This window comes from Acinonyx jubatus, chromosome E3, assembly GCF_027475565.1.
Source record: "Acinonyx jubatus isolate Ajub_Pintada_27869175 chromosome E3, VMU_Ajub_asm_v1.0, whole genome shotgun sequence".
NCBI classification, from domain to species: domain Eukaryota; kingdom Metazoa; phylum Chordata; class Mammalia; order Carnivora; family Felidae; genus Acinonyx; species Acinonyx jubatus.
In genome coordinates, this window is record NC_069398.1 from 8,038,349 (window position 1) to 8,062,594 (window position 24,246).

At 43.8% G+C, this 24,246-nt stretch overlaps 1 protein-coding gene across 2 annotated transcripts; it reads left to right on the top strand.

The window, feature by feature from the left end:
• The first annotated feature begins 11,832 nt into the window (after positions 1-11,832).
• On the top strand, positions 11,833-23,506 carry MPV17L (MPV17 mitochondrial inner membrane protein like). Of its 2 annotated transcripts, XM_027043192.2 has the most exons (4): positions 11,844-12,248; positions 15,716-15,786; positions 20,006-20,035; positions 20,116-23,506. In XM_027043192.2, the coding sequence occupies exons 1-4, from the start codon at positions 11,939-11,941 to the stop codon at positions 20,293-20,295; spliced, it is 591 nt and encodes a 196-aa protein (XP_026898993.1). In that variant the 5' UTR covers positions 11,844-11,938; the 3' UTR covers positions 20,296-23,506. The 2 variants fall into 2 exon arrangements, with proteins under 2 accessions (XP_026898994.1, XP_026898993.1); XM_027043193.2 differs by lacking the exon at positions 15,716-15,786 and having other exon boundaries at positions 11,833-12,248.
• The last annotated feature ends 740 nt before the right edge of the window (positions 23,507-24,246 follow it).

A 24,246-nucleotide genomic window follows, 5' to 3' on the forward strand; every position in this document is an offset into this window, starting at 1 on the left:
GTGGAACTCCATAAAAGTCGGCATTTTCTATAAAGGCCCAAGTGGTAAATATTTTAGGTTTTGGGGGCCATTCAATCTGTGTCACAACTACTTAATTCTGTATAGCATGAGTCATTGTCAATATGTAAACAAATGAGTCAATGCTATGTTCCAATAAAACTTTATTCATGGACACTGAATTTTGAATTTAATACAATTTCCACATCATAAAATGTTCTTTTCCAGTGTTTTCCCAACCATTTGAAAATAGAAAGCCATTCTTAGCTCTTGGACCTTTCTATAAGTAGGTAGTGGGGGTGCCTGGGTGGCTCAGTGGGTTGAACATCCAACTCTTGATTTCGGCTCAGGTCATTGTTCATGAGTTTGAGACCCGTGCCAGGTTCTTTGCTGACAGCATGGATCCTGCTTGGGATTTTCTCTCCCTCCCTCTCTCTCTGCTCCTTTCCCACTCTCATGAACGCTCTCTCTCAAAATAAATAAAGAAATAAATATTAAAAAAAATTTTTTAAAATAAGCCCTAGTGTGGACTGCTGTCACAGATGAATCTCAGAAACATTACGCTGAGTGAAAGAAGTCACATATAAATGAATGTGTATACTGTGTAATTTCAATTATGTGAAATTCTGGACAGTGCAGACTCATCCAAAAACCTGTGGCCAGGGATGAAGGGTCATTAACCGCACATGGGTGATGGGGAGCTTTTGGAGGTGATAGAAATTTTAATTTGAATTGCAGTGGTATGCAGAGGTATATACATGTATCACAACTCATTAAACTAAACATGTAATATGGGTACGCTTTACTATATGTAAAATACCCTTCCATCATGTTGATTTAAAAGATATCAGATTGCATCACACGCAGTAAAAGGTAACCGTGTTTCTGAAACTTGTGTTCCAGTCATGTACATTCATAGATGGGCATTGAACTCATCCTCCAAAACGAGGGTCTCCTTGACATTCCTCATCCCAGTAAGGGCACCATCACCCACCCTGTGGTTCAAGACAGGAACCCTGGTGTGTGTCTCACACACTTCTCCTTCCCCAGGCCCTTCCAATCAGTGTTATCAGTGTTCCATGTAAACCTCCCCAGTATCTCTCGAAGCTGTCCTCACTTCCAGCTCCACACAGGGACCCTGCCATACCTACGTAGTCTGTTAAGCAGAGAAGTCCGATCCTCTGCGTGGAAGCCCTGGCTTATCCACGGAGCCAAGCGGGCATCCTTCACGTGGTCCACACAACGGTGTGGCCCCCTTCTACCTCCTTGGGTCTGAGCTGTCATTTCTTCCTTGTTCTTATAATACAGCAGACTCCTTCCTGAGAAGTGGTTTTCTTTAACTGCGTTGTTCTTGCCTTCCTTCCCCCTGTTAAACTTCTAACCTCTCTGGTAGAAGTTTAAGTATCCTTTTCTCAGGGAAACATCATAAGCGCACCTGCACTTCTCTCGGGCACTTGGAACGGTTGTAATTATTATTTAATGTCTGTCTCTCTGGATAGACTAGAAACGCCATTTCTACAGAGACAGAGTCTGTCTTTGGTATTATTTTGTCCCCAGTAACAAGCAGGTAGACTCTGAAAACGGTTGTGAAATGAATGGATGGATGGATAATGAATTTACACACTGGCACAACATGCAGATTTTATTTCCAAACATTCCCATTGTTTTCAATCTGGTTTTAATGAGTATCACATGTTGGGGCGTCTGGGTGGCTCAGTCAGTGAAGCGTCCGATTTTGGCTTAGGTCATGATCTCAGAGCCCCGTGTCAGGCTCTGTGCTGACAGCTCAGAGCCTGGAGCCTGCTTCAGATTCTGGATCTCCTTCTCTCTCTGCCCCTCCCCTGCTTGTGCTCTGTCTTTGTTTCTCTCAAAAATAAACATTAAAAAAAAATGAGTATCACACGTTAAAGACACTCTGCGAGCCGAGCAAGCAATTTTACATCCCAAGTCTTGATAGCCCAGTGTCTGGGATGCAGTGAGGGTTCAGTGAATGATTACTGAATGCATGCATCTAACAAATACTTTCTGAGACTCCACTATATGCTAGGAATCAGGGATACAATTATTAAGAGTTTCTGCATTTGTGGATCTTACATTCCATTGGAATGGAGAGATAACAAATAGCTATATAATATTAACTAGTTGTGAGTACCAACAGGAAAATAGAGCAGGATAAGAGAATAGAGAGTAAATTATGAATGAATCCATCCCCCAGGCTGTAAATTTGAAATCTCTGTTCCAAAACATTGAAAATATTTGTTCACTGATAATCAGCTGGAAACAGAAGAAAATTAAGCAAGACCAACCACTACCATGGACAATTTATCATTGATTTTCAAAACCTTGAGGAAGACATCCCCATTGATTTTGCCATTACTCAAAGGACCTTTCTTTGCTGTTGGAGTAGTTCTGGCAATTCACAGACCTATCATCATCCAAATATCATGGAATCAGGGTTAGGCATGAAGTCTTGGAAAATCTGAAGCAGGTATGTTAAGATTGAGGCAGCCATATGAAAAAGAATTTTGTTACTCGCATTAAAAACAATTTTTTTAATGTTTATTTACTTTTGAGAGAGAGAGAGAGAGAGAGAGAAAGAGAGCTGGGGAAGGGGCAGAGAGAGGGAGACACAGAATCGAAGCAGGCTCCAGGCTCTGAGCTGTCAGCACAGAGCCCGACGTGGGGCTTGAACTCACGGACCATGAGATCATGACCTGAGCCGAAGTCAGATGCTCAACCAACTGAGTCACCCAGGCGCCCCCTTTATCTTGCATTTTAAGCTAATTTTTACTTATGTTTCAGAGTCTTCTTTCCCTAAAGTAAAATTTTAGATGATAGTGATTATTTTAGGTGACATTGCAAAAAGATAAAATAGTATAAAAAGGTAAATTCTACTTTTCATTCATTTCAGATTTATTTATATTTTATGAAATAATTCAGCCTTCTCTAAAACTTTGTGCTCGAAAGAATAATGAACAAGAACATTAACATACAACATTTAAAAAGGAAAAGATGTGCAAATGGTCAATAAACACACACACACACACACATTGTTAGTGACCAAATGTGTAAAAATCAAAGGAGATACCATTCTTGTTGATCAAATCAACGTGGTTTTTTTTTTTGTTTTTAATAATATCTACTGTTAAAGTAGAAGAAAACACTCTTTTGCATTACTGATAGAATTTCAAACTATTATTAAATCTTCTATAAGTTTCAGTTGTACTGAACTGAATGTAATTTGGCATTCAGTAACAACAAAAAACTTAGAATATACGTATCTTTTCTCCCCCAAATTCTACCACCAGACATGTAAGATAATGAAGTTAAAGACTTAACTGTGAGAATGTCAACAGCAACATTGTATATAATGGTAAAAATGTTAAAACAACCTATATATTCAACAATATATGAAATTGATTAAATTATAGTAAAATTGGTTCATACACACCTTTAAAAATAGTGATGTGGAAACCTTCCTATTGACATGGGATGATGATATGCTGTTAATTCAAAAAGGAAAGAAAATGGCATGTGTAATATAAGCTTTACTTTTTTTTTTTTAAGTTTATTTATTTATTTTGAAACAGAAGGTGGAGGGGAGAGGCAGAGACAGAGAATGCTGGGACTGTCTCTCTCTCCCTCTCTTTCTGCCCCTCCCCTGCTTGTACTCTCTCTCTCTTTCTCAAAATAATCAAATAAAGTCTACAAAAAAAAAAAAAAAAGATATAAGGCAAAATGGAAGAGAAGCATAGGGCGAGGTAGGGGGAAAGGATGTGGAACCCACATCTGAGGGCCCCACTCTCTACAAATCTCCACGTATTCACCACCCCAGAAGCTCTCTGAACTCATCTTTTTTTTTTTTTTTTTTTTTTTAATGGAGGCTTCCTTACACAGAAATGATTCATTGTATCACTGGTCACTGGTGATTGAACTCAGGCTCCACCCCCTGTCCCTTCCCTGGAGGTAGGCGGCTGGGGGTGGAGCTGAAACATCCCACCCTCTAATCATCTGATTGGTTCTGCTGGAAATAGCCCCCGCCCCTCCCGCCACGCCTCCTTAAAGGCTTTCAAGAGTCGCTTCATTCACACAAACGCAAACTCGGGTGTGGTTGAAAGGGGCTTGGGACGAATACTAAGACACTCCTTTCAGCTTTAAGGCTCTGGAGCTGTTTCAGGAGCTGAGTACAAAAAAAAAAGAAAAATCAAATTCTATAACAAAAAATGGTCTCTGATTGCTCAGGAAATTCCAAGGGTTTTAGGAGCTCTCAGCCAGAAACAGAATGAAGATCAAATATATATATCTCTTATTATAAATCATGATATCCCCTGTTGGCACCCTGTCTCTAGTGGTTTTGTAACAGAAGACCTCTAATGAGACACTGCCCCATAACAGCTTACCCCAGGGGGCAGATTTCCAGCAAATGCCAGCAGCTAGCAGGCCTTTCTAGCCACTGACTTTGCCTTTCAGTAAGCCGCGGCTGTGTCCTCCCAACAAGATCAGGATCTCAGCCCTGGGAGTGAGGAGAGTTCTTCCTTGGGTGTTTCATCTCAGTCGCAGGAGAGAGACAGCAGCTGTCCCTTTGTATACTCTTCAGAGTTCTCTTGTTTTCCAACCCCTCATTATTCCAATTCCCCATCAGCAATTCTGTATGGAGTCAATCCTCATTATTGGTGGGTTCCATATTTGCAAACTCAACTGCTCCGCTAAAGTTTGTTTGGAACCCCCACATCTACACTCCTGATGCTTTTGCTGTCATTTGAAGTGTCATGTGCACGCACAGAGCAGCAACACATTTGAGTCAACCAGCCTGTGTGTTCCCAGCTGCCGTTGAACCAGGTGACGCTCTGTCTTCATATCGCAGCTCTCAGACTGTAAACAAGTGTCCCTTTCTCAATCTATTTAGTGCCAGGTTTTCTTCATTTTTTGTGCTCTGAGTGAATTCGCTATTTAAAATGGCCCTTAAACGTAGCGCTTAAAGCAGTCCTTAGCATTCCTGAGCGCAAGAAGGCTGTGTGAGCCTTCAACAGAAAACGCCTATAGATAAGCTTTGTTCCGACACGAGTTATATAATGTTGTTGGCTGAGATCAACGCTAATGAATCAACAGTACATATTAAATGGGGTGCCCTTCAACAGAAACACAAAGCGAGTTTATGGATTCATCAGTTGATGAAAATGCTGTGACCAGAGGCTCAAGGGAACCTAATCCTGGAAAAGTAATGGTTCAACATTTGCTAATTTAAGGTGCATAGCAACTTTATGCAGTGTATCTACGTTGAAGAGTAAGAATCAACTGTAGTATACGTTCCCTTGTCTTATTACAACGTGATTTCTCTCTCTGATTGGATCAGACGAATAGAGTACTAAACCCGTCCCTAGATCCGTATTCTAGTTATTTCTTCCACATATTGGTAGAGTCATACATTTCCTACAGCAATTGGAGTTTCAGAGTTCAAAAAAAGCCTAATTGGAAAAGAAACGTCTCCATAATTAATTCACCTTTTATGTGGAAATGCTTAATTCATTTGCATGTTGAATATGTACTATCTTTAAAGCTCCCTCTGATGTTGGGTTTTCCATGGTTTCAGATTTTTTTTTTAATTTTTTTTTCAACGTTTATTTATTTTTGGGACAGAGAGAGACAGAGCATGAACGGGGGAGGGGCAGAGAGAGAGGGAGACACAGAATCGGAAACAGGCTCCAGGCTCTGAGCCATCAGCCCAGAGTCTGACGCGGGGCTCGAACTCCCGGACCGCGAGATCGTGACCTGGCTGAAGTCGGACGCTTAACCGACTGCGCCACCCAGGCGCCCCTGGTTTCAGATTTTTAAATTTCATCTCTTTTTAATGTATTTAAGGAGGACTTGCAAAAGTATTTCTTTTCCCCCAAAATTACAATGGAAAATTAATAAAATAAATTTAATTGCTCTATTATCCCACACCAATTGTGAGAAATAGTTGCTTAAAATAAAGCTGATGAAAACAGACTTCCTTTGCCAGAGAAACACTCTACTTCAAATATTTCTTTCAAATAGAACCATCTTAAAATACCAAGTTGTGGGGTGCCTGGGTGGCTCAGTCGGTTAAGTTTCTGACACTTAATTTTGGCTCAGGTCATGATCTCCTGGTTCATGAGACTGAGCCCCTCATCAACCCCCCCCCCCCCCCCAGCTGTTAGCACAGAGCCTGCTTGGGATTTTCTCTCTCCCTCTCTCTCTCTGCCCCTCCCCTGTTCGTGCTTTCTCTTTCTCTCTCTCAAAATAAACATAAAAAAAATAGTTCAAAATACCAAGTTGCAGGTGGGATCTATAAAGCCCCCCATCCCTGTTAAGAAATCTATTGCCATGTTTCAGTATTCTACTGGAGGCAGGATAGAAGGATGAGGAAGTATTCCAAATTTCTAAACAAGAGCAAAGAACAGATATTTAGCCTCCGTGTTTTGTTTCACATCTGGCCAACATCAAAATGTCCTAAAACCCATGGTATTGATCCAAGCACCTTTCACATAATTTGTGTCAATGTCAAGGGTATGAGAATTGCTAGGTCATGGAGACACAATTTTTAAAAAATATTTACTTATTTTTGAGAGAGCAAAAGCAGGGGAGGGGTAGGGAGAGGGGGACAGAGGATTCGGAGTGGGCTCTGTGCTGACAGCCCGATGTGGGGCTAGAACTCACGAACTGCAAGATCATGACCTGAGCTGAAGTCAGATGCTCAACCGACTAAGACACGTAGATGCCGTGAGACAGAATTTTTAGACATGGTTTTTCCACATCGGAGCTGAAATGCTATGATTTCGTGACAGAATTGCTTAATATCATTTCTGCTAACAGGAGAAACTGAGACTCTGGCGGGAAGCGGGCTTCCATCTATCTTCCTCCTTCTAACCTTCCTTCTGAACTTTTCCATCTGGAGTGCCTGTTCTTTACCTCCTGGTGCACATTCAGATAGGGATCGAGCAGTGGGTGATGCCTCTTACTCCCACCCCTATAATTTCAATCCCATTCATCATTCAAAGAAAATCCATCCAAATAAAAATAACCTTAAAAAAAAGTCATACAACAGGTCCCCCCTTATCGTCAGGGGATATATTCCAAGATCCCTCCAGTGGATGCCTGAACCCCCGGACAGTACTGAACATATATACTGTATAAGCTAGGGTTTTTTTCCCCATACATACCTACCTATGATAAAGTGTAATCTATAAATCAGGCACAGCGAGAGATTCAAAACAGTAACTCGTGATAAAATAGAACAATTGTAACTATAATCTGTAACAAAAGTTATGTGAATGTGGTCTCTCAAAATATCTTACTGTCCTGTACTCACCCTTCTTGTGGTGACGGGAGGTGATAAAATGTCCACACAATGACATGAAGTGCTGTGAGTGACTTAGGCGCTGTGACCTCAGGTTAGGCTACGAATGACCCTCTGAGGATTCGTCACAAGGTGGATCATTTGCTTCCTGGTAGGGGTTGACCTCTGGTCCCCCAAAGCGCAGATAAGGGGTAGGGCGGGGTGGGGGGGTGGGAGGATGGGACTACTGTAGTCAAATTTGCATAAAGCATGGCTCTTTTTTATCCACCTGCAGCCACACGAAGCGAAAACCTTGTGCTCGCTGGGCACACGTAGCTCCCTTCCTTCTGCTGGGGAAATTCCAGAGCCTTCTTTAAGAAGGGACGGCTCTGGAATGAAGGGATGGGTGCGCAAACAAACGAGGAACGAGGGAGGTTTCCATAGTATCCTTACCAGCCTCCCTTGAACCTCATTTCAGGTGACAAGGAGGAAGACAGTTTCCTGCTCTGTGCCCATTCCCGGAGACAAGTCATTTCTTATAGGTGATTTTGAAAAGGTTTGAAGAGCTTCAGTGACTTTTTTTTTTTTTAGGGGTAGCCTTAACTGATTGCTTTCTCTGTGCTTTGGAAAACAGACCTGTCAGTCTTGCGACCTTTTTTAAGCTTGGAAACTTTTAGTTTGTCAGTAGAAATTTCAGAGAAGTCTTCAAGAGGAGCCAGGAGGTTTTAGACACCGTGGCGCACTCAGTGGTTCGTAAGAAGCCCCGATTCATTTAAATAACGTGAAACAATAACTTACGAGAAGCCTCATTGTAATCATGCTAATGTATTTTTAATGTGACCCTTAGTTGTAAACTGAAACTCAGCTCCCACATCAGTGCTTTATTCCCAAAGCTTCCTCACGAAACTCCTCTGTTAAATTTTAACACAGCACTCTGTTCTCCAGCTACCCTGCCCCGCGCTGCTCAGGGATATTAATGTCACATGGAAAGCCTTGCCTCGTTATTGCCGGAGGGCTCTGAATCACAGCCTGCACAGATGAGGAAGCATCAATGTAACGACTTAATTCATCTTAGAACATCGTCTCTTGTTTGAAGGCCATGTGGGTCCTTCAGCGTTTGCTTGACTGATATTGTCCTAACTGGATTTTTTATTGTTTTTAGGAAGACACAAGTATATAGCAACTCATGTAAAAGCGTGTCGGCCTTCTTAGTATTTATTTCTCTTTCTTTCAACTCCCATTAAGCAAATCTGTTGAGCTGCTTGATAAAGATCGCCGTAGATTTTGGAGGATACGTGGCCCCCTGAGGATTGTCAGCAATCTGCCTCACTGGGCTTCTGTGAGGAGTAAATGAGTTAATGCATCGGGTGCCTCGTAGATAATGGACACGCGTAGTGGTCCCTCAATGACTGTCAGCACCATCCTTTGGGGGTGCCAGATTTAGCAGAATAAATTAAAAAAAAATAGAGCGTGCCCCATTAACTTTGCATTTCAGAGGAGCAGTGAAATTTTTTTTAGTGTGTGTCCTGAATATTGCACGGGGCATACCGACACTAAAACGTTATGCAGGACTCGTCTGAAGATTTCAAGTTAACTGGGCATCCTGTATTTGATCTGGCAACTCGAACCCCTCTCCACCCCGCTTCCCTGTTTCCAGTCTCCAATTTTGCTCTGTTTTTCTCCCTAACAAACCTGGTCAAGGCAGTTGTGTAGGAATAATGAGGGCGATTTTCTTTTTTTCATAACGAAGGCCACACTGCCCCCCTGATGTAGGCAGGAATTAGTTTTGTTTTTAATGTTTATTTATTTTGAGAGAGAGAGGGAACGAGCGGGTGGGGGAGGGGCAGAGAGAGAGGGAGAGAGAGAATCGCAAGCAGGCTCTGCACTGTCAGTGCAGAGTCCGACATGGGGCTGCATCCCAAGAACTGTGAGATCCCGACATGAGCCAAAATCAAGACTCAGATGCGAAACCGACTGACCCAGCCAAGTGCCCCAGGGATTAGATTTTTTTAAAAAGGCCCTGCAAATACAAATCCTTGCCACAAGTACATAGTTTAGTGCCTGGCACATAATAGTGCTCAAGAATAATGACCAACTGGGGCACCTGGGTGACTCAGTCGGTCAAGCATCCAACTTTGGCTTTCGTCACGATCTCACAGCTTGGGAGTTCAAGCCCCGCATCAGACTCTGTGCTGACAGCTCAGAACCTGGAGCCTGCTTCGGATTCTCTGTTTCCTTCTCTCTGCCCACTTATGCTCGCTCTCTTGCTCTCTCTCTCAGAAATAATGAATACACTTAAAAAAAAAAAAAAGAATACCGATCAATTAAGTGAATGAATGAAAAAGTGTGGACAAACGGGCCTAATCTCTACACATGGAGAAATGGACAGCTGGATTTCAGCTAACATGATCAGTTGCTGTCAGAAGAGATCAGAAGGGTTACAGAGGAGGACACGATAAAGGGGAGTTACAGTAGGCTGAATAATGGTCCTCCAAAGAAGTCCACATCTGAATCCCCAGAACCTGTGAATACATTATTTTACATGGCAAAAGGGACTTTGTAGATGACCCTTGAGGAACGGATCTTGATATATGGGGATTATTCTGGATTATCCAGATGGGCTGACTGTAATCACAAGGGTCCTTCTAAGAGGAAGGCAGGTGGGTCAGAGTCAGAAAAGATTATGTGACAACAGAACGAGGGGGTGGGGTGGGCTGGGGAAGAATGCCTAGATGCTGACTTACGCAAATAGAAAGGGTCAAAGAACACAGAAATTGGTAGATTCCCAAGAATTGAAGAGAATGGGTGTGTTAGTCAGCTAGAGTTGCCAGACCAAAATGCCACAGATGAAGTGGGTTAAAAAATAACTGTATTTTTCTCATAGTTCAGGAGACTAAAGTCTGAGGCCAAGGTATTAGCCGGGCTGGTTTCTCTGGAGGCCTCTCTCCTTGGCTTGCAGATAGCCTCCTTCTCACTGTGTCCCCACACAGCGTTTCCTCTGTGTGTGCATTACCCTGGTGCCCATTTGTGCGTCCAGATTTTCTCTTCTTATCAGGACACTAGGCAGATTGGACTAGGGTCCCATCTAAAGACCCTATATCCCAAACAGCCCCATTCTGAGATATTGGGGCTTAGGGCTCCAACATATGAATTTTGGGAGGGGCACAATTCATCCCCTAACAACAGGATTGACACGTGGAGGAAGTCTGCAAAATAACAGGTTAGTGCCCCCGAGTGGAGACTAAGGTGATAGATACGTAACGATTCAGTGCCACGCAAAGTGATCGGGGGTTGGATGCCAGACTGGAAAAAGGACTTCAGGGGGACAATTGGCAATAATTTGAATAAGGTCTGTAGATGAGGTAATAGTATGACATCAGCGACTGCTCTCTTGCTTTGATCATTGTACTATGGTTATGCAAGACGTCAGTATTTGGGGAAGCTTGGGTGATGCCTATATGGGAACTCTTGTACAATTTTTGCAATTTTTTTGAAGTCTGGAATCCTTTCAAAATGAAAAGCCAAGAGTTAAAAAAAAACCCTAAAATGAAATAAAATAGGGTAAACAAATAGAAGGGAGGGGTGGTGCCTGGGTGGCTCAGTCAGTTAAGCATCTGACTCTTGATTTTGGCTCAGGTCATGATCTCATGGTGGTGAGATTTAACTCCTTGAGGGTCTCTGTGCTGACAGTATGGAGCCTGCTTGGGATTCTCTCTCTCTCCCTCTCTCTCTGCCCCTCCCCTGCTGGCGTGCTGGATGGCTCTCTCTCTCTCAAAATAAATAAAAATTAAAAAAGAGAAGAAGAAGAAGAAGAGAGAGAATGAGAATGGGTTTGAATGTGACAGAGAAGGAAGAAAAAAGGGAGGAAAAAAAGCAGACAACTGAGTTCCATTAGATCAGAGATGACATCTGTTGCTGGGATCCCCCCTGAGCCGTGCTTCAGGGACTCTGCCTGGGAGCTCCGCACGTTTTCCGAGGCAATATTCAGGGAGTCCACACACTGAAGCGAAGGCAATAGGTCCTCCAGCCTCACTTCCCCATCCACGAAAGGCCTCACATTTTAACTTGTGGCTTTGCCTCTAAGCGACACAAGTGTATTGTGTGCGTTGGAAGGGTGAGTTCCGTGCCTGTAAACATTTAACATACACCATCCTCTTGGTAACTGAATTTTGGTATCCCTTCCCCCCGCCCCCATTTTTTTTTGAGCTGCAATTCACATACCATAGAATTCACCGTTTGAAATAGCATGCAATGGTTTTCCGTACAACCATCACCCCTAACAGAGAACGCTTTCGTCGCCCCCCAAGGAACCGCACACCCAGTCGCTTCGCGTTCTCTCCATCGCCCAGCCTCTGGCAACGGCTATCTACTTTCCGTCGCTGCGCGTTAGCCCATTCTGGACGTTTCATGGACATGGACCACGCGTTTTGTGGACCGGCCACGTTTCCAAGGCTCAGCCCCGCAACGGTTAGTGGCCACGGGATTGGACGGCGCGGATTGGGTGTGCGCGGGCCGCCCAATGACTCGGGAGCATCTGGGAAGACAGGTGCAGGTGGCGGAGGCGGCGCCTAGGGCAGGGCCGGCGGGCGGGCGTGGCCCAGGGGGCCTGCGCGGCGGTCGCTGGCGGTCGCCCCCAGCGCGGGCATGGCGGGTGGGTGGCGGGCGCTGCTGCGCGCTGCCCGGCGCTACCCGTGGCCCACGAACGTGCTGCTCTACGCGGCGCTCTTCTCCGCCGGCGACGCGCTGCAGCAGCGGCTACGGGGCGGTCCGGCCGACTGGCAGCAGACGCGGCGCGTGGCCACCGTGGCCGTGACCTTCCACGCCAACTTCAACTACGTATGGCTGCGCGCGCTGGAGCGCGCGCTGCCCGGCCGTGCTCCGCGCGCCGTGCTGGCCAAGGTGCTGTGCGATCAGGCGATCGGCGGGCCCGTGGCCGTCTCGGCCTTCTATGCCGGTGAGCGGCCCGGGCGGGGACCGGGTCCAGGGCGAGATCCGACGAGGGGGCCTGGAGCCAAGGTTGGGGGACTGGAGGCCGGGGCTGGGGGCTCCTGGGGGCTGGGATGGAGCCAGGGGCTCTAGGGCCGGACCCGGGCTGCAAGCCAAGGGGTGGGGGTGAGGGCAGGATTTCAGCCGGCTGAGAGAGCCAAGGGAAGAGCAGGAGGTCGAGGTGCAAGAGTTGACAAGTCTGGGGACAGGAGATTAAGGGGGGAAGTTCAGAGGTGGTGGTTGGAGAAGCGGAGAACTAGGAGGCCAGGGTCCAGGATCGGAGTTGGGACGCTGGGGTTGTGCATAGTTGAGTGGTTTCAGGGAGCCTGGGAAGTCGGCTAGACCTGGAGGGAGGCAGGACTGGGCGGCCGCCTTTTCCCCTTGGAAAAGGTCCGAATAAACGTCGAGGAGACGTAGCTCCTGTCCATGGCGGCTGCAACCCTAGTGACCTAGTTATGGGACAGGGCAGTCCTGCTCCTGGGAAAATCCACGCTCAGGGCTACGGGCCCCCTTTCTACTGGCAGACACATCAATGAAATGGGAGGGGACTGGGGACCATGGGCGCAGAGCAGGTGGAACAGAGTCCCCCAGAAAATTCATGCTCAAGGCCTCAGTCCTGCTTTGGTAACAAGAATTTCCTTTGGGGGTGCATTCCCTGTATAAAAAAGCCACAGAAAATGTGAGGGGACCTCGGATCTTGCCATAGAGAACTCTACGCCTAGGAAAAGACCTACGAGGCCCTTCCTCAGAAAATCACCCTGGGTCCTAAAGGCCTGACTTTGGGAATCTTCCACAGGACCTTAAAGGCCAAAACCAATGCCAGGGGCTCTGTAGCCTCTGTCCTCCTAGCAGTTTCTATAGTGGGTGAGGGCGAGGGCAGGGGAGTGGCACCAATTCTGTAAGAAAATCCAAGGGTCCTGGGCCTGGCCTTTGCATTGGGGATAACAGATTCCCCCAAGAAGGTCGTCTTTTCAGTGGCTGTCGGTGCCTTCTAAACTGGGTTGTTGGGCTCCAATCATCTCCTTGAAGAAACCACAATGCCTTATGGGCCTTATTTTGGGGAGCCAGATTCCGTTCCTTTTCTCACAGACCCCACAGGAAGCATGAAGGGCCTCGTTGCCTGCTGTGGGCTCAGCTATCCCAGGGCTGATGGGGTCAGTGGGGTCAGGGAAATAGAGGACCCAAGGCTGGGGCTGCTGGGTGCCTGGTACCAAGGTGTGACTTCCATGCCACATTGGCAAGGAAGTTCCTCGTGGCCATTACTGCAGTGGTCTTGAACGCTGGTGAGGATTTGAGACCTAGGGGCTGGGCCTCTGGGAACTGGATTCCCATTTGATCTTCAAACAACCAAGGGAGGCAGATCCACTTTATTATTGCTGTGTTACAGAGCAGAAAACTGAGATTCGAAGGGGGTTAAGTGATTTGCCGAAAGACAACATAATCCACACAATCCATTCCATACCATGTTCTTTTTTAAAAAAAAAATTTTTTTTTAACATTTATTTATTTTTGAGAGATAGAGACAGACAGAGCACGAGCTAGGGAGGGGCAGAGAGAGGGAGACACAGATTCCAAAGTAGGCTCCAGGCTCAGAGCTGTCAGCACAGAGCCTGAAACAGGGCCCAAACCCACGAGCTGTGAAATCATGACCTGAGCCAAAGTCGGACGCTTAACCGACTAAGCCACCCAGGCACCCCCATACCGTGTTCTTAATCTTGGGTGTTGTCACTGTGTGTGAAAGCAGAAAGAAGCCTCGGTAACCAGGCTCCAGGAGGCCTGCGGTTCAAGTCTGAGGCCCTTGGCTCTTGACATGGATCCCTACCCAGATGGCTGCTTTGTTTTGCTTTTTAGATTTCTGGCCTGATTTCCCTCTCCTCGTGTGAAAATGAAGGTGGGAGGAGTGGGTTGGATGTTTGTTCCAGGCATTTCCAACTGGGAAATTGCCTGTATCAGATGATCCTTTGTGCTGGGGCCACCTGGGGGAGCTTGGATTATGATGGAGAGGTCCAGCTGGGAATCTGCACCCAGGTTGGACGTGGTATAACATTAACCTCCCCAAGCTCATTTTTCTGCTTCTGTAACTACCAACATCCGCAGATTGTTGGAGAGGGGAGTCAAATGGAATAAGGCACATAAAGTGCTTAACGCTTAATTAGTGCTGGGTAAGTGGAACCCGACCTTACCAATACTTCCATGCAAGGGTATTCTCCTAAATTCTGTTCTAAAAATCCCTTGCAATAGGCTGAAAAAAAACACCTCTCATTTCCCCTTCCTCCTAATCAGATTTGAAGGAGAATTTTTAAAGCACTTTTATTTTTACTCCTTCCTAAAATAGGAGGATTTTGTCTTTGCTCCCTGAATTTCTTTTCAGGGTTGTTGAACATGCAAAGTTTTCAGAATGTTTTTAGGAAGGCTCAAGCGATGTTCTTGCTTTCAGATTCTGATTGGAATAATGATACTGGAATAATTCTGATTAGAATATTGAGGGGGAACTTTGTAGTTGCCAGAGCACCCAGAGTCTGTCAGCCACTTTTTTTTTTAAAGAAGGAAATTAAATATTTGTTCATTCATTTATTAATTATTTTTTAAAGTTTTTATTTTGAGAGAGAGAGAGAGAGAGAGAGAGAGAGAGAGAGAGAGAGCTCATGTGTGTGCGCCTGTGAGCAGGAGAGGGACAGAGAGAGAGAGGGAAAGAGAGAATCCCAAGCAGGCTCCCTGCTGTCAGCCTGGAGCCCAACGCGGTGCTTGATCTCACGCATCAGGAGATCATGACCTGAGCCAAAATCAAGAGTTGGACGCTTAACCGACTGAGCCACCCAGGCACCTCTATATTTCTAAAATTTTAAACATCTTACAAAAAGTTTGGAAGGCAGAGAAGTCAGCAATTATCCTGCTATCTGAATGCTGTGAATTCTCTTAAAAAAAAAATGTGTATATTTTCTATCACTTTTATACTCTGCTATTTCTACTTCATATTTATCACTCCTTTAAGATTTATCCAGTTTTTGTTTATTTATTTAAGGATTTTTCAAATTTTATTTTTTGTTTTTAAAAACTGTTTATTTTGAGACAGAGAGAAAGACAGAGAAGATGCGCAGGGGAGGGGCAGAGAGAGAGGGAGAGAAAATCCTAAGTAGGTACTTGCTGTCAGCCTGGAACCTGACTTGGGGCTCCATCCTACGAACCGTGAAATCATGACCTGAGCCAAAATCAAGAGTTGGATGCCCAACCAACTGAGCCACCCAGGTGCCCAAAGATTTATCTGGTTTTAGAATGGAGGTTATGTCGTTTTCACTGTTGGGTCAGAAGGGACATGATGAATGAGAAGATACCACCGGCCACTTTGCATTTTGAAATAGGAAATTTTAACTGTTAGGCAGTATTCTTCCCACTGAATCTTTCAAAAATTCTTTTGGTGTGTGTTTTTACAAATAGGCATGAGTATTCTCCAGGAAAAGGATGACATATTTTTGGACCTGAAACAGAAATTCTGGAATACGTACAAGGTAAGAACAGACTTTGGAAAAGGTAACCCAGATCTTTTCGTATATTTGTAAAATTAAGTACATTTTAAGGAAACTCTTCTTAAGCTAGGGCTCCAGTTGGTTGGCACCAGGGGACGGTATATTGATGGAGAGATCTTAAGATTGTTTTGCTAGTGACTGAGTAAGACGCTTTAAGGGTGTCTCTATATTGGGAGTGTCTATACATGCGTGTCTGAATTTTAGTCAATGTTCATGATGAGTCCTGTTTTGAAAATTTACTCTTATCATGGTTATAGTTTATTTAGTGAAGTTTGGACCCAAAGAGGTTGGTGCACAAGAGGAATAGTAACACATGAGTGATTAATGGAATCATGCCCATTCAGAGCCAATGTCCCCAGGTGTACATTCTGCTGCGTCCCTGTGAAGGATGTTCCCCAAGATCACTTCTAGACTCAAAGCAAGTCACGTGTCACACCGTTTGCTCAATACAAATATACACAACCCAGTCCAACAAGTATTTATTAACTTATTCCCTGAAGATTTATTGAGCAGCACCCTGAAGGCCTGGCAAAATCAGGGGTGCTTTCTGTCCCTGGCCTAGAGCATGTTTTATTCTATTAATCCCAATTAAGTGAGTTTTCAGGAGGGCCGAATATGCACAGACTGGGCCTTGGGCTTCACGTGTGTTTAATTCCCTATCAGAGGCGGTGCCAAGCCACACCGGGCTATTGCCTGTACTGATTCTGGCATCTTCTATGGAGTAATACTGAACCCCAGAATCAGCATTGCCTGCTTGATGGTTGGAGGCAGATGGTAGGGAGGGCGGAAGCTGCATGCTCCCCTCCCCACCCCACCTGCCGTTATGCTCAGGGACAGTTTCTTCTCCTTTTTTTTTTAACGTTTATTTATTTTTGAGACAGAGAGAGACAGAGCGTGAACAGGGGAGGGTCAGAGAGAGAGGGAGACACAGAATCTGAAGCAGGCTCCAGGTTCTGAGCCATCAGCACAGAGCCCGAAGAGGGGCTCGAACTCACGGACCGTGAGATCATGACCTGAGCTGAAGTCGGACACTCAACCGACTGAGCCACCCAGGTGCCCCAGTTTCTTCTCCTTTAAGGGGAAAGAGTATTCAGAGCTCTTGTTACTTCCCTTGGGGCAGAAATCAGGAGCCCATCGTGACTCACAAATCCAAATGTGATTTTCTTCTGCTTTATTTTGGAAAAAGAAACAAGTTTGCCCATTATGTCAGAGATCCTATGGAGGCATCTACATGTAACGTTTAAAAAAAAAGAGCAAGCCAGCAGAATTGGGAAAGAAAGGGGCTTTAAGCAGGGACTTGCAGGTCTTTCAGATTCTCCTCCCTTAACTAAGACACACAGGCCACCTTTATTGGGTGTCGGATATCCTGCCAAGGATCCTATACGTCAGGAATAGTGGCAGGAGAAACCAGCTAGAGGGTCAGTGTAACCGAGGTCACATTAGAAACAGAGAATGGCGGGGGAGTGCCTGGGTGGCTCAGTCGGTTAAGCGTTGAGCTCTTGATCTCGGCTCAGGTCATGATCTCACGGTTCATGAGATCGAGCCCCAAGCTGTCAGTGTGAAGCCTGCTTGGGATTTTCTCTCTCCCTCTCTCTCTGCCCTTCCCCCACTCATGCTCGCAAAATACATAAATAAAACTTAAAAAAAAATAGGACTGATTGGACAGCTATTTAGGAGGTGGAATTTGTCGCTCTGGGTGAATGATTGGTGGTCGGGGTAATGGGGCAAGGACGCATCTCGGATGGCCCACAGGTCTCTGCCTCGAGTGGTAGCTTATCACTTGGGATAGTGCATAGAGGATAGCGAGCCGATTGGGGAAAAAAGATAGATGAGTTCAGTTTGAGAAATATTGAATTCTAGATGCCATTAGAATATCCAAAGGGAGACTTCCAGATGCACAGAGGAGAGCCCAGAGAGAAGGACATTAGATATGGGAGAAACTGGTTAAAACCGGGCTTTTGAGCCAAGCTTGATCAATGAAACCAAGAGCACAAACACTAGGAGTTGGAAGACAAGAAGCATCCAAAAAGAATCTGTCACAAAGCTTTCTTGTAGCCCAAGGGACATGTGAGTGAAAGCAGAATTCCTTTTTGGTTGCTGAGGAATCAACCCCATGCCCAATCCCAAGTTCTTTGGATGAAGGTGGAAAGAACATGTCTCATTTATATGTTGTTTACATGTAGGTAGTACTTGAGTTTTTACTTTGTTTTGTACAGATAGCTTGCAATTTATGTCTCTTTTCACTACCTGCAATATGGTGGCTCAGGTATATCCCCTCTTAGAAATATATCTTGTATTACATTCTTCTCTTTTATAGGTTTTTATTTTTTTAAATTTTTTATGTTTATTTTTGAGAGACAGAGAGTGAGCCAGCAGGGCAGGGGTAGAAAGCGGGAGACACAGAATCTGAAGCAGGCTCCAGGCCCTGAGCTGTCAGCACAGATGAGGGGCTCCAACTCATGAACCGTGAGATCATTACCTGAGCCGAAGTCAGACGCTTAACTGACTGAGCCACCCAGATGCCCCATCTTTTATAGGTTTTTAAAACTTTAACTTGGAAATGATTTCAAGCTGACAGAAAAATAACAGAATAGTTCAAAGAATACCCTTTACCCATATTCGCCTATAGTTAACATTTTGCCTATTTGTTTTATTATTTCCTGGCTCTATCCATCTATCCATCGATCTTTCTATCGGTTTCTCTGGATCATTTGAGGGTAAATTACACACAGAATTACGCTTTACCCCTAGATACTTAAGTATCTATTTTCTAAGAATAAATATGTTCCTTTATATAACCACAGCAGAGTTAGCAACTTCGATACATTTAACAGCGGTAATAATCCTTTTATCTCACCCACCAACTTTATACCATGTTTGTAAATTCACTATCTAATGGTCTTTACAGGATTTCTTTTCCTTTCAAAAGGTAGAGGATGCAGTCTAGGGTCAGGTAGTGCATTTAGTTGTCCTGTCTCTTTAGTCTCCATTAATTGGGAAAATTTCCTTAGCCTTCTTTTGTCTATTACAACACTGATATATTTTTCTTAATTTTTTTATTTTTATTTTTGATAGAGAGAGAGAGAGAGAGAGAGAAGCAGACTGCAAGTGGGGGAGGAGCAGAGAAGGAGAGAGAGACGGAGACACAGCATCTGAAGCAGGCTCCAGGCTCTGAGCTGTCAGCACAGAGCTCCGTGGGCGGGGGCTTGAACTCACAAGCCATGAGATTGTGACCTGGGCCAAAGTCGGACACTTAACTGACTGAGCCACCCAGGTGCCCCTCAACACTTTAGTTTTTGAAGAATACAGTTTTGCTTTTCCCCTTAAAAAACAGCAACAAAAAAACCCCACAACAAAACCCCCAAAACAAAATACTCCCTTTTTGGCGGTATTTTGTAATACACGAGAATGTCAGCTAAACTTATTCTATAGCAAGAAATAGTAGAATATATTATTTGCCTTCAATCTTTTTACATAAAAAATCAAACGTCTTAGATAAAATTAGAGTCCCCTCTGGCTCTCATTGTGTGACATAGACTATGTTATTAACAAATCATTCCATGAAGAATGAAAAATTTAAAACTTTACTGATGATCCTTTTATAAATATATTCCTGGGGCATCTGGGTGGCTCAGTCGGCTCAGCGTCCAACGCTTGATTTTGGCTCAGGTCATGATTTCAGGGTGGTGGGTTGGAGACCCACATCAGCTCCACTCTGGGCATTGAGCCTGTGTATGACTCTCTCTCCCTCTCTCTGTCCCTCTCCCCCACTAGTGCTATCTCTTTTAACACACACACACACACACACACACACACACACACACACACACACACTCCTATAGCATTTGCTTGGCCTAACAGTAAAACCACAATGTATAAATATGTGTTGTTATTTTGAAAGCGGCTAAGAGAAATGGTACTGATTCTGAGAGTCTTCTCATTCTAGGTCTGTGGATATGACTAATATAAATATCTTGTACCTGAAATCTCTTTGCACAGCTCTTACCCTCTTCTGCTTGAGAGACTTTAAGTAGTCTGATTTAAGCGGCTTAGTCTGAAACATAATACCACCTCCACATTTTATCTGCCTGGTATTTCTTAATCTTTCATGGCATGAGCTGTGGGATTGTGTGTGTGTGTGTGTGTGTGTGTGTGTGTGTGTGATTAAAACACATTCTAATAAAGTTTTTCTTTATTCCAGAGTGGTCTGATGTACTGGCCCTTTGTGCAGGTGAGTGTCGAATGACTCAGAATGCTAATTCATGGCTGTGGTTTGTCTGGAGCCTAGCATACTCTTTCTTTCTGTTACAGCTGACCAACTTCAGCTTGGTTCCCACGCACTGGAGGACAGCTTACACTGGACTTTGTGGTTTTCTGTGGGCTACCTTCCTCTGCTTTTCACAACAGAGCGGTGATGGCACGTTCCAGTCTGCTTTCACCTTCCTTCATGTGAAAGAGGCCGGTGCCGTTGAAAGGCCTCCCGAGAAATGAGAAGCCAAGGACTCCCTGACAATGACGGATTTATTTTATTTTATTTTTTAATGCAGTGGATTGCTTGCAGATAAGAGTCTACTCATCAGTTATGTGCTCCATTTTGGAGAGTTACTATTGCATAGACCCACTGATTAAGTATCAATGAATACTTTAAATTTTATTCAAACCTTTTTTCCCCATGCTAGTCTGAAAGTATCACTTTTCTACTGTGTTCACGTCTCTAATACTTTGGTGACCACTGTGCCATCATGGCATTTTGCAATTATTACTATTTCTATTCTAATATTTTAATGCCAGTTGATTTAAAGAACCCATTTTGCTTCTAAAATCTCAGGTTGTCTCCTAAACACTTTGCATCTGTTGAACTTTTATACCAAAAATATTCCTTGTATAAGTAAATTGGTGTTTACATTAGAGCTCAATCAAGGAGAAGATTGAATAACTGGATTTTTTTTTTCTGGAAATACTTTATAGAATAATTTCTTGTTCTCCTGATGCTAAGTTCTGTAAGAACATCTTATGCCATCAAAAAAAAAAAATAATAGTATGTGATTGGTGTGTCCTGTATAGAAATGTATTTCATGGATGTCTTCTACTATTGTAATTTTGAAAAATTTTTTTTAACGTTTGTTTATTTTTGAGAGAGAGCATGAGCAGGGGAGGGGCAGAGAGAGAGGGAGACACAGAATCCGAAGCAGGCTCCAGGCTCCGAGCTGTCAGCACAGGGCCTGATGCAGGGCCCAAACCCACGAACCGTGAGATCGTGACCTAAGCTGAGGTGGGAAACTTACCCGACTGACCCACCGAGGCGCCCCATACGACTATTGTAATTTTGAAGTTAAGTACTTTTTAGTTCATGTGTTCTAGTTTTGAGCAAATTCAGTTGACCGAAGTATCCCATATCTGCATTCTAGACTTAGGAAATATACACAACATCTGGCTTCTTAAAGAAATATATTGAGGGGTGCCTTGGTGGCTCAGTTGGTTAAGTGATGACTTTGGCTCAGGTCATGGTCTCATGGTTTATGGGTTCAGGCCCCACGTCAGGGTCTGTGCTGACAGCTCAGAGCCTGGAGCCTGCTTTGGATTCTGTGTCTCCCCCTCTCTTTGCCTCTCCCCCTCATGCTCTGTCTCTCTCAAAAATAAAACAAACATTTTTAAAAAATTTAAAAAAATATATTGAGTGAAGTTTCTTTTCTAAGAAAATGAACAAATTTTCTTCCTCTGGAAGGAAAATTCTATTTCATAGGTTTCCAAGGAAAACAGTTACCCCAAATTTCACACCGATGTTATATTTTTAAAAATCAGTGTTTTCAAATAAATCTTTATGGGCAGTCTTTGAGGCAGGTGTGAGAAACCTGATCCAGACTTTCTGATTTACTGTTTGTCTAACCTCAAAACCAGTGGGTCTAAAAATGCTGTGGATATCTCAGGAAGGTTCAGCAAACTTCACCTAAAAATTGCACCCCAATGCTGTTTTTCACGAGTTTTTCATGAGCATTTCACAAGTTTTAACATGGGAAGAGCTGAAGTGTTCATGCATTTATCTTGAGAATTTGTATTTAAGATTAATTAAGGAATGTGCACTTAAGAATTTTAAGCATATAATTCATATAATTTGTAATATAAATGTGTTTAAGTCCTAACTATATCATGTCTATGATTTATTTGAATTTACTAGGTATTAATATATTTTACATTATTGGGAGAATGGTGAGAACGTTTCTAGATAGCTTAATTCTAAAATTTGTTACAGTACTCACATTATTTTGAAAGTAGTTAATACAACAGCTATTTCATAATATATAAGACAGATTTTGTCATTGAAAAAGTGTATCTAGAGTAACTATGATAAACTACTGCCTGGCAATCTTTTAGACGAGCTTCAGCATTACTTTTTTGATGGAATAATTGCATTTTGTATAGAAGTAATTGGGAACACAGGGGCGCCTGGGTGGCTCAATCGGTTAAGCGTTTGACTTCGGCTCAGGTCATGATCTCGCAGCTCGTGGGTTCGAGCCCTGCATTGGGCTCTGTGCTGATGGCTCGGAGCCCAAAGCCTGCTTCAGATACTGTGTCTCCCTCTCTCTCTGCCCCTCCCCCACTTGTGCTCTGTCTCTCGCTCTCCCAAAAATAAATAAATATTTAAAAAGATTTTTAAAAAGAAGTAATTGGAACACAGACCTTGTTTATACCGTCAAGGGGGAAAAGCTTATTATTCATAAATGAGTGTGATCATCTTTACTCAGTCACGTGCTGCCCTGTGCTGTAGAGAACATATAGCATGCATTCTCTGAATTTTTGCAAGTGATACACTTCTGATTTTTATGCAATAGTACTTTCATGTTTTAGTGTGAGAAATGAAAGTTACTCCAAGTAATGCAATGTTTGTCTGTTTTAAAATGCTGCTGGGGCACCCTGGTGGCTCAGTCCCTTAAGTGTCCAACTCTTGATTTTGGCTCAGGTCAGGATCTCATGGTCCCTGAATTCGAGCCCCGCATCGGGCTCTGCGCTGACAGCATGGAGCTTGGTTGGGATTCTCTTGCTCGCTCTCTCTCTGCCCCTCCCCTATCCCTCCCTCTCTCAAAAATAGATAAATAAACATTTAAAAAAATAAGTAAAATGCTGCCACTCTTGGTAAACCCTAAACCTCCCCAGGTTTGGAATTGAACAGGTGGCCCCCACTGTTCCTCCTGATTTTCCCATTCTGTAAGGTTTCTTTAACGCCTTTGTGTGTTGCCCACCGTGTTCTTCTGGCCCCGTGCTTGCTCAGGCAAAGGCAAAGCCTATAATTCGTTTCCATGAACAGACATGAGACAGACCAGATTTTCAAAGACAACTTTACTTAATGCGTGTGGAAAACAAAAGGGAAATTTGAAAGGGGAATTTGAAAAATGTCAAAAGCATTTTTTTAAAAAGAAAGATGCAAAAGGGTATATGACATGGCACTATTATCATTTTTTTAATGTTTGTTTTATTTTGTTTTTGAGAGAGAGAGAGCACAAGTGAGGTAGGGGCAGCAAGAGAGGGAAACATAGAATCTGAAGCAGGCTCCAGGCTCTGAGCTGTCAGAGCAGAGCCCAACGTGGGGAGGGAACTCATGAACCGTGAGATTGTGACCTGAGCTGAAGTCGGATGTTTAACTGACTGACCACCCAGGTGCCCCTGTCAAAACCATTTTTTTATAAAAATTTTACAGAATACTGAATTATTTTTTTCATGTTTATTTATTTTTGAGAGAGACAGAGAAAGAATGCAAGCAGAGGAGGGGCAGAGAGAGGGAATCCCAAGCAGGCTGTGCACTGTGAGTGCAGAGCCCAATGCGGGGCTCAAACTCATGACCCATGAGATCATAACCTGAGCCGAAATCAAGAGTTGGACACTTAACTGACTGAGTCTTTGAGGTGCCCCCAGAATACCGAATTCTGGTCGTCTCATGAGTTAGTTTGAACTCAGAGATTACAAATCCTGTCCTTGGTCCAGGCATTTGGGTTAGTTACCCTGTGCCTCGAATAGTACCTTCCAGCATTCCTTTTTTCGGACTCTGTGATTGTCACTGTTTGATAATACCATTGACCACCACCACCAGGGAGCTGTCATTAATATCAAGAGTGCTCGAGTCCTGTCTTATTGGATGACTGGTTCCCATTTCCAGTCTCGAAGATAGACCTCTTACCCAAATAACTGAGAGAAATTATTTCCCAATCCAGGGGCGATCTTTACTTCCATACAAATGGATGTGACCATTCTTATTATCCACCAGATAAAGTAACAGATAAAATAACCATAATCCTAGCCTTCATGTAAACATCCAACAAATGTTATTAAATGGCCAGTGTGGGGGTGTAAAGAGGATAAACAACATGATGAGAAGTGTGTGGAAAGAATCATGGTCTATTTGGGAGTAAAAGTAAAAAAAAAAAAGATAATTTCTCAGGACATCTAGTC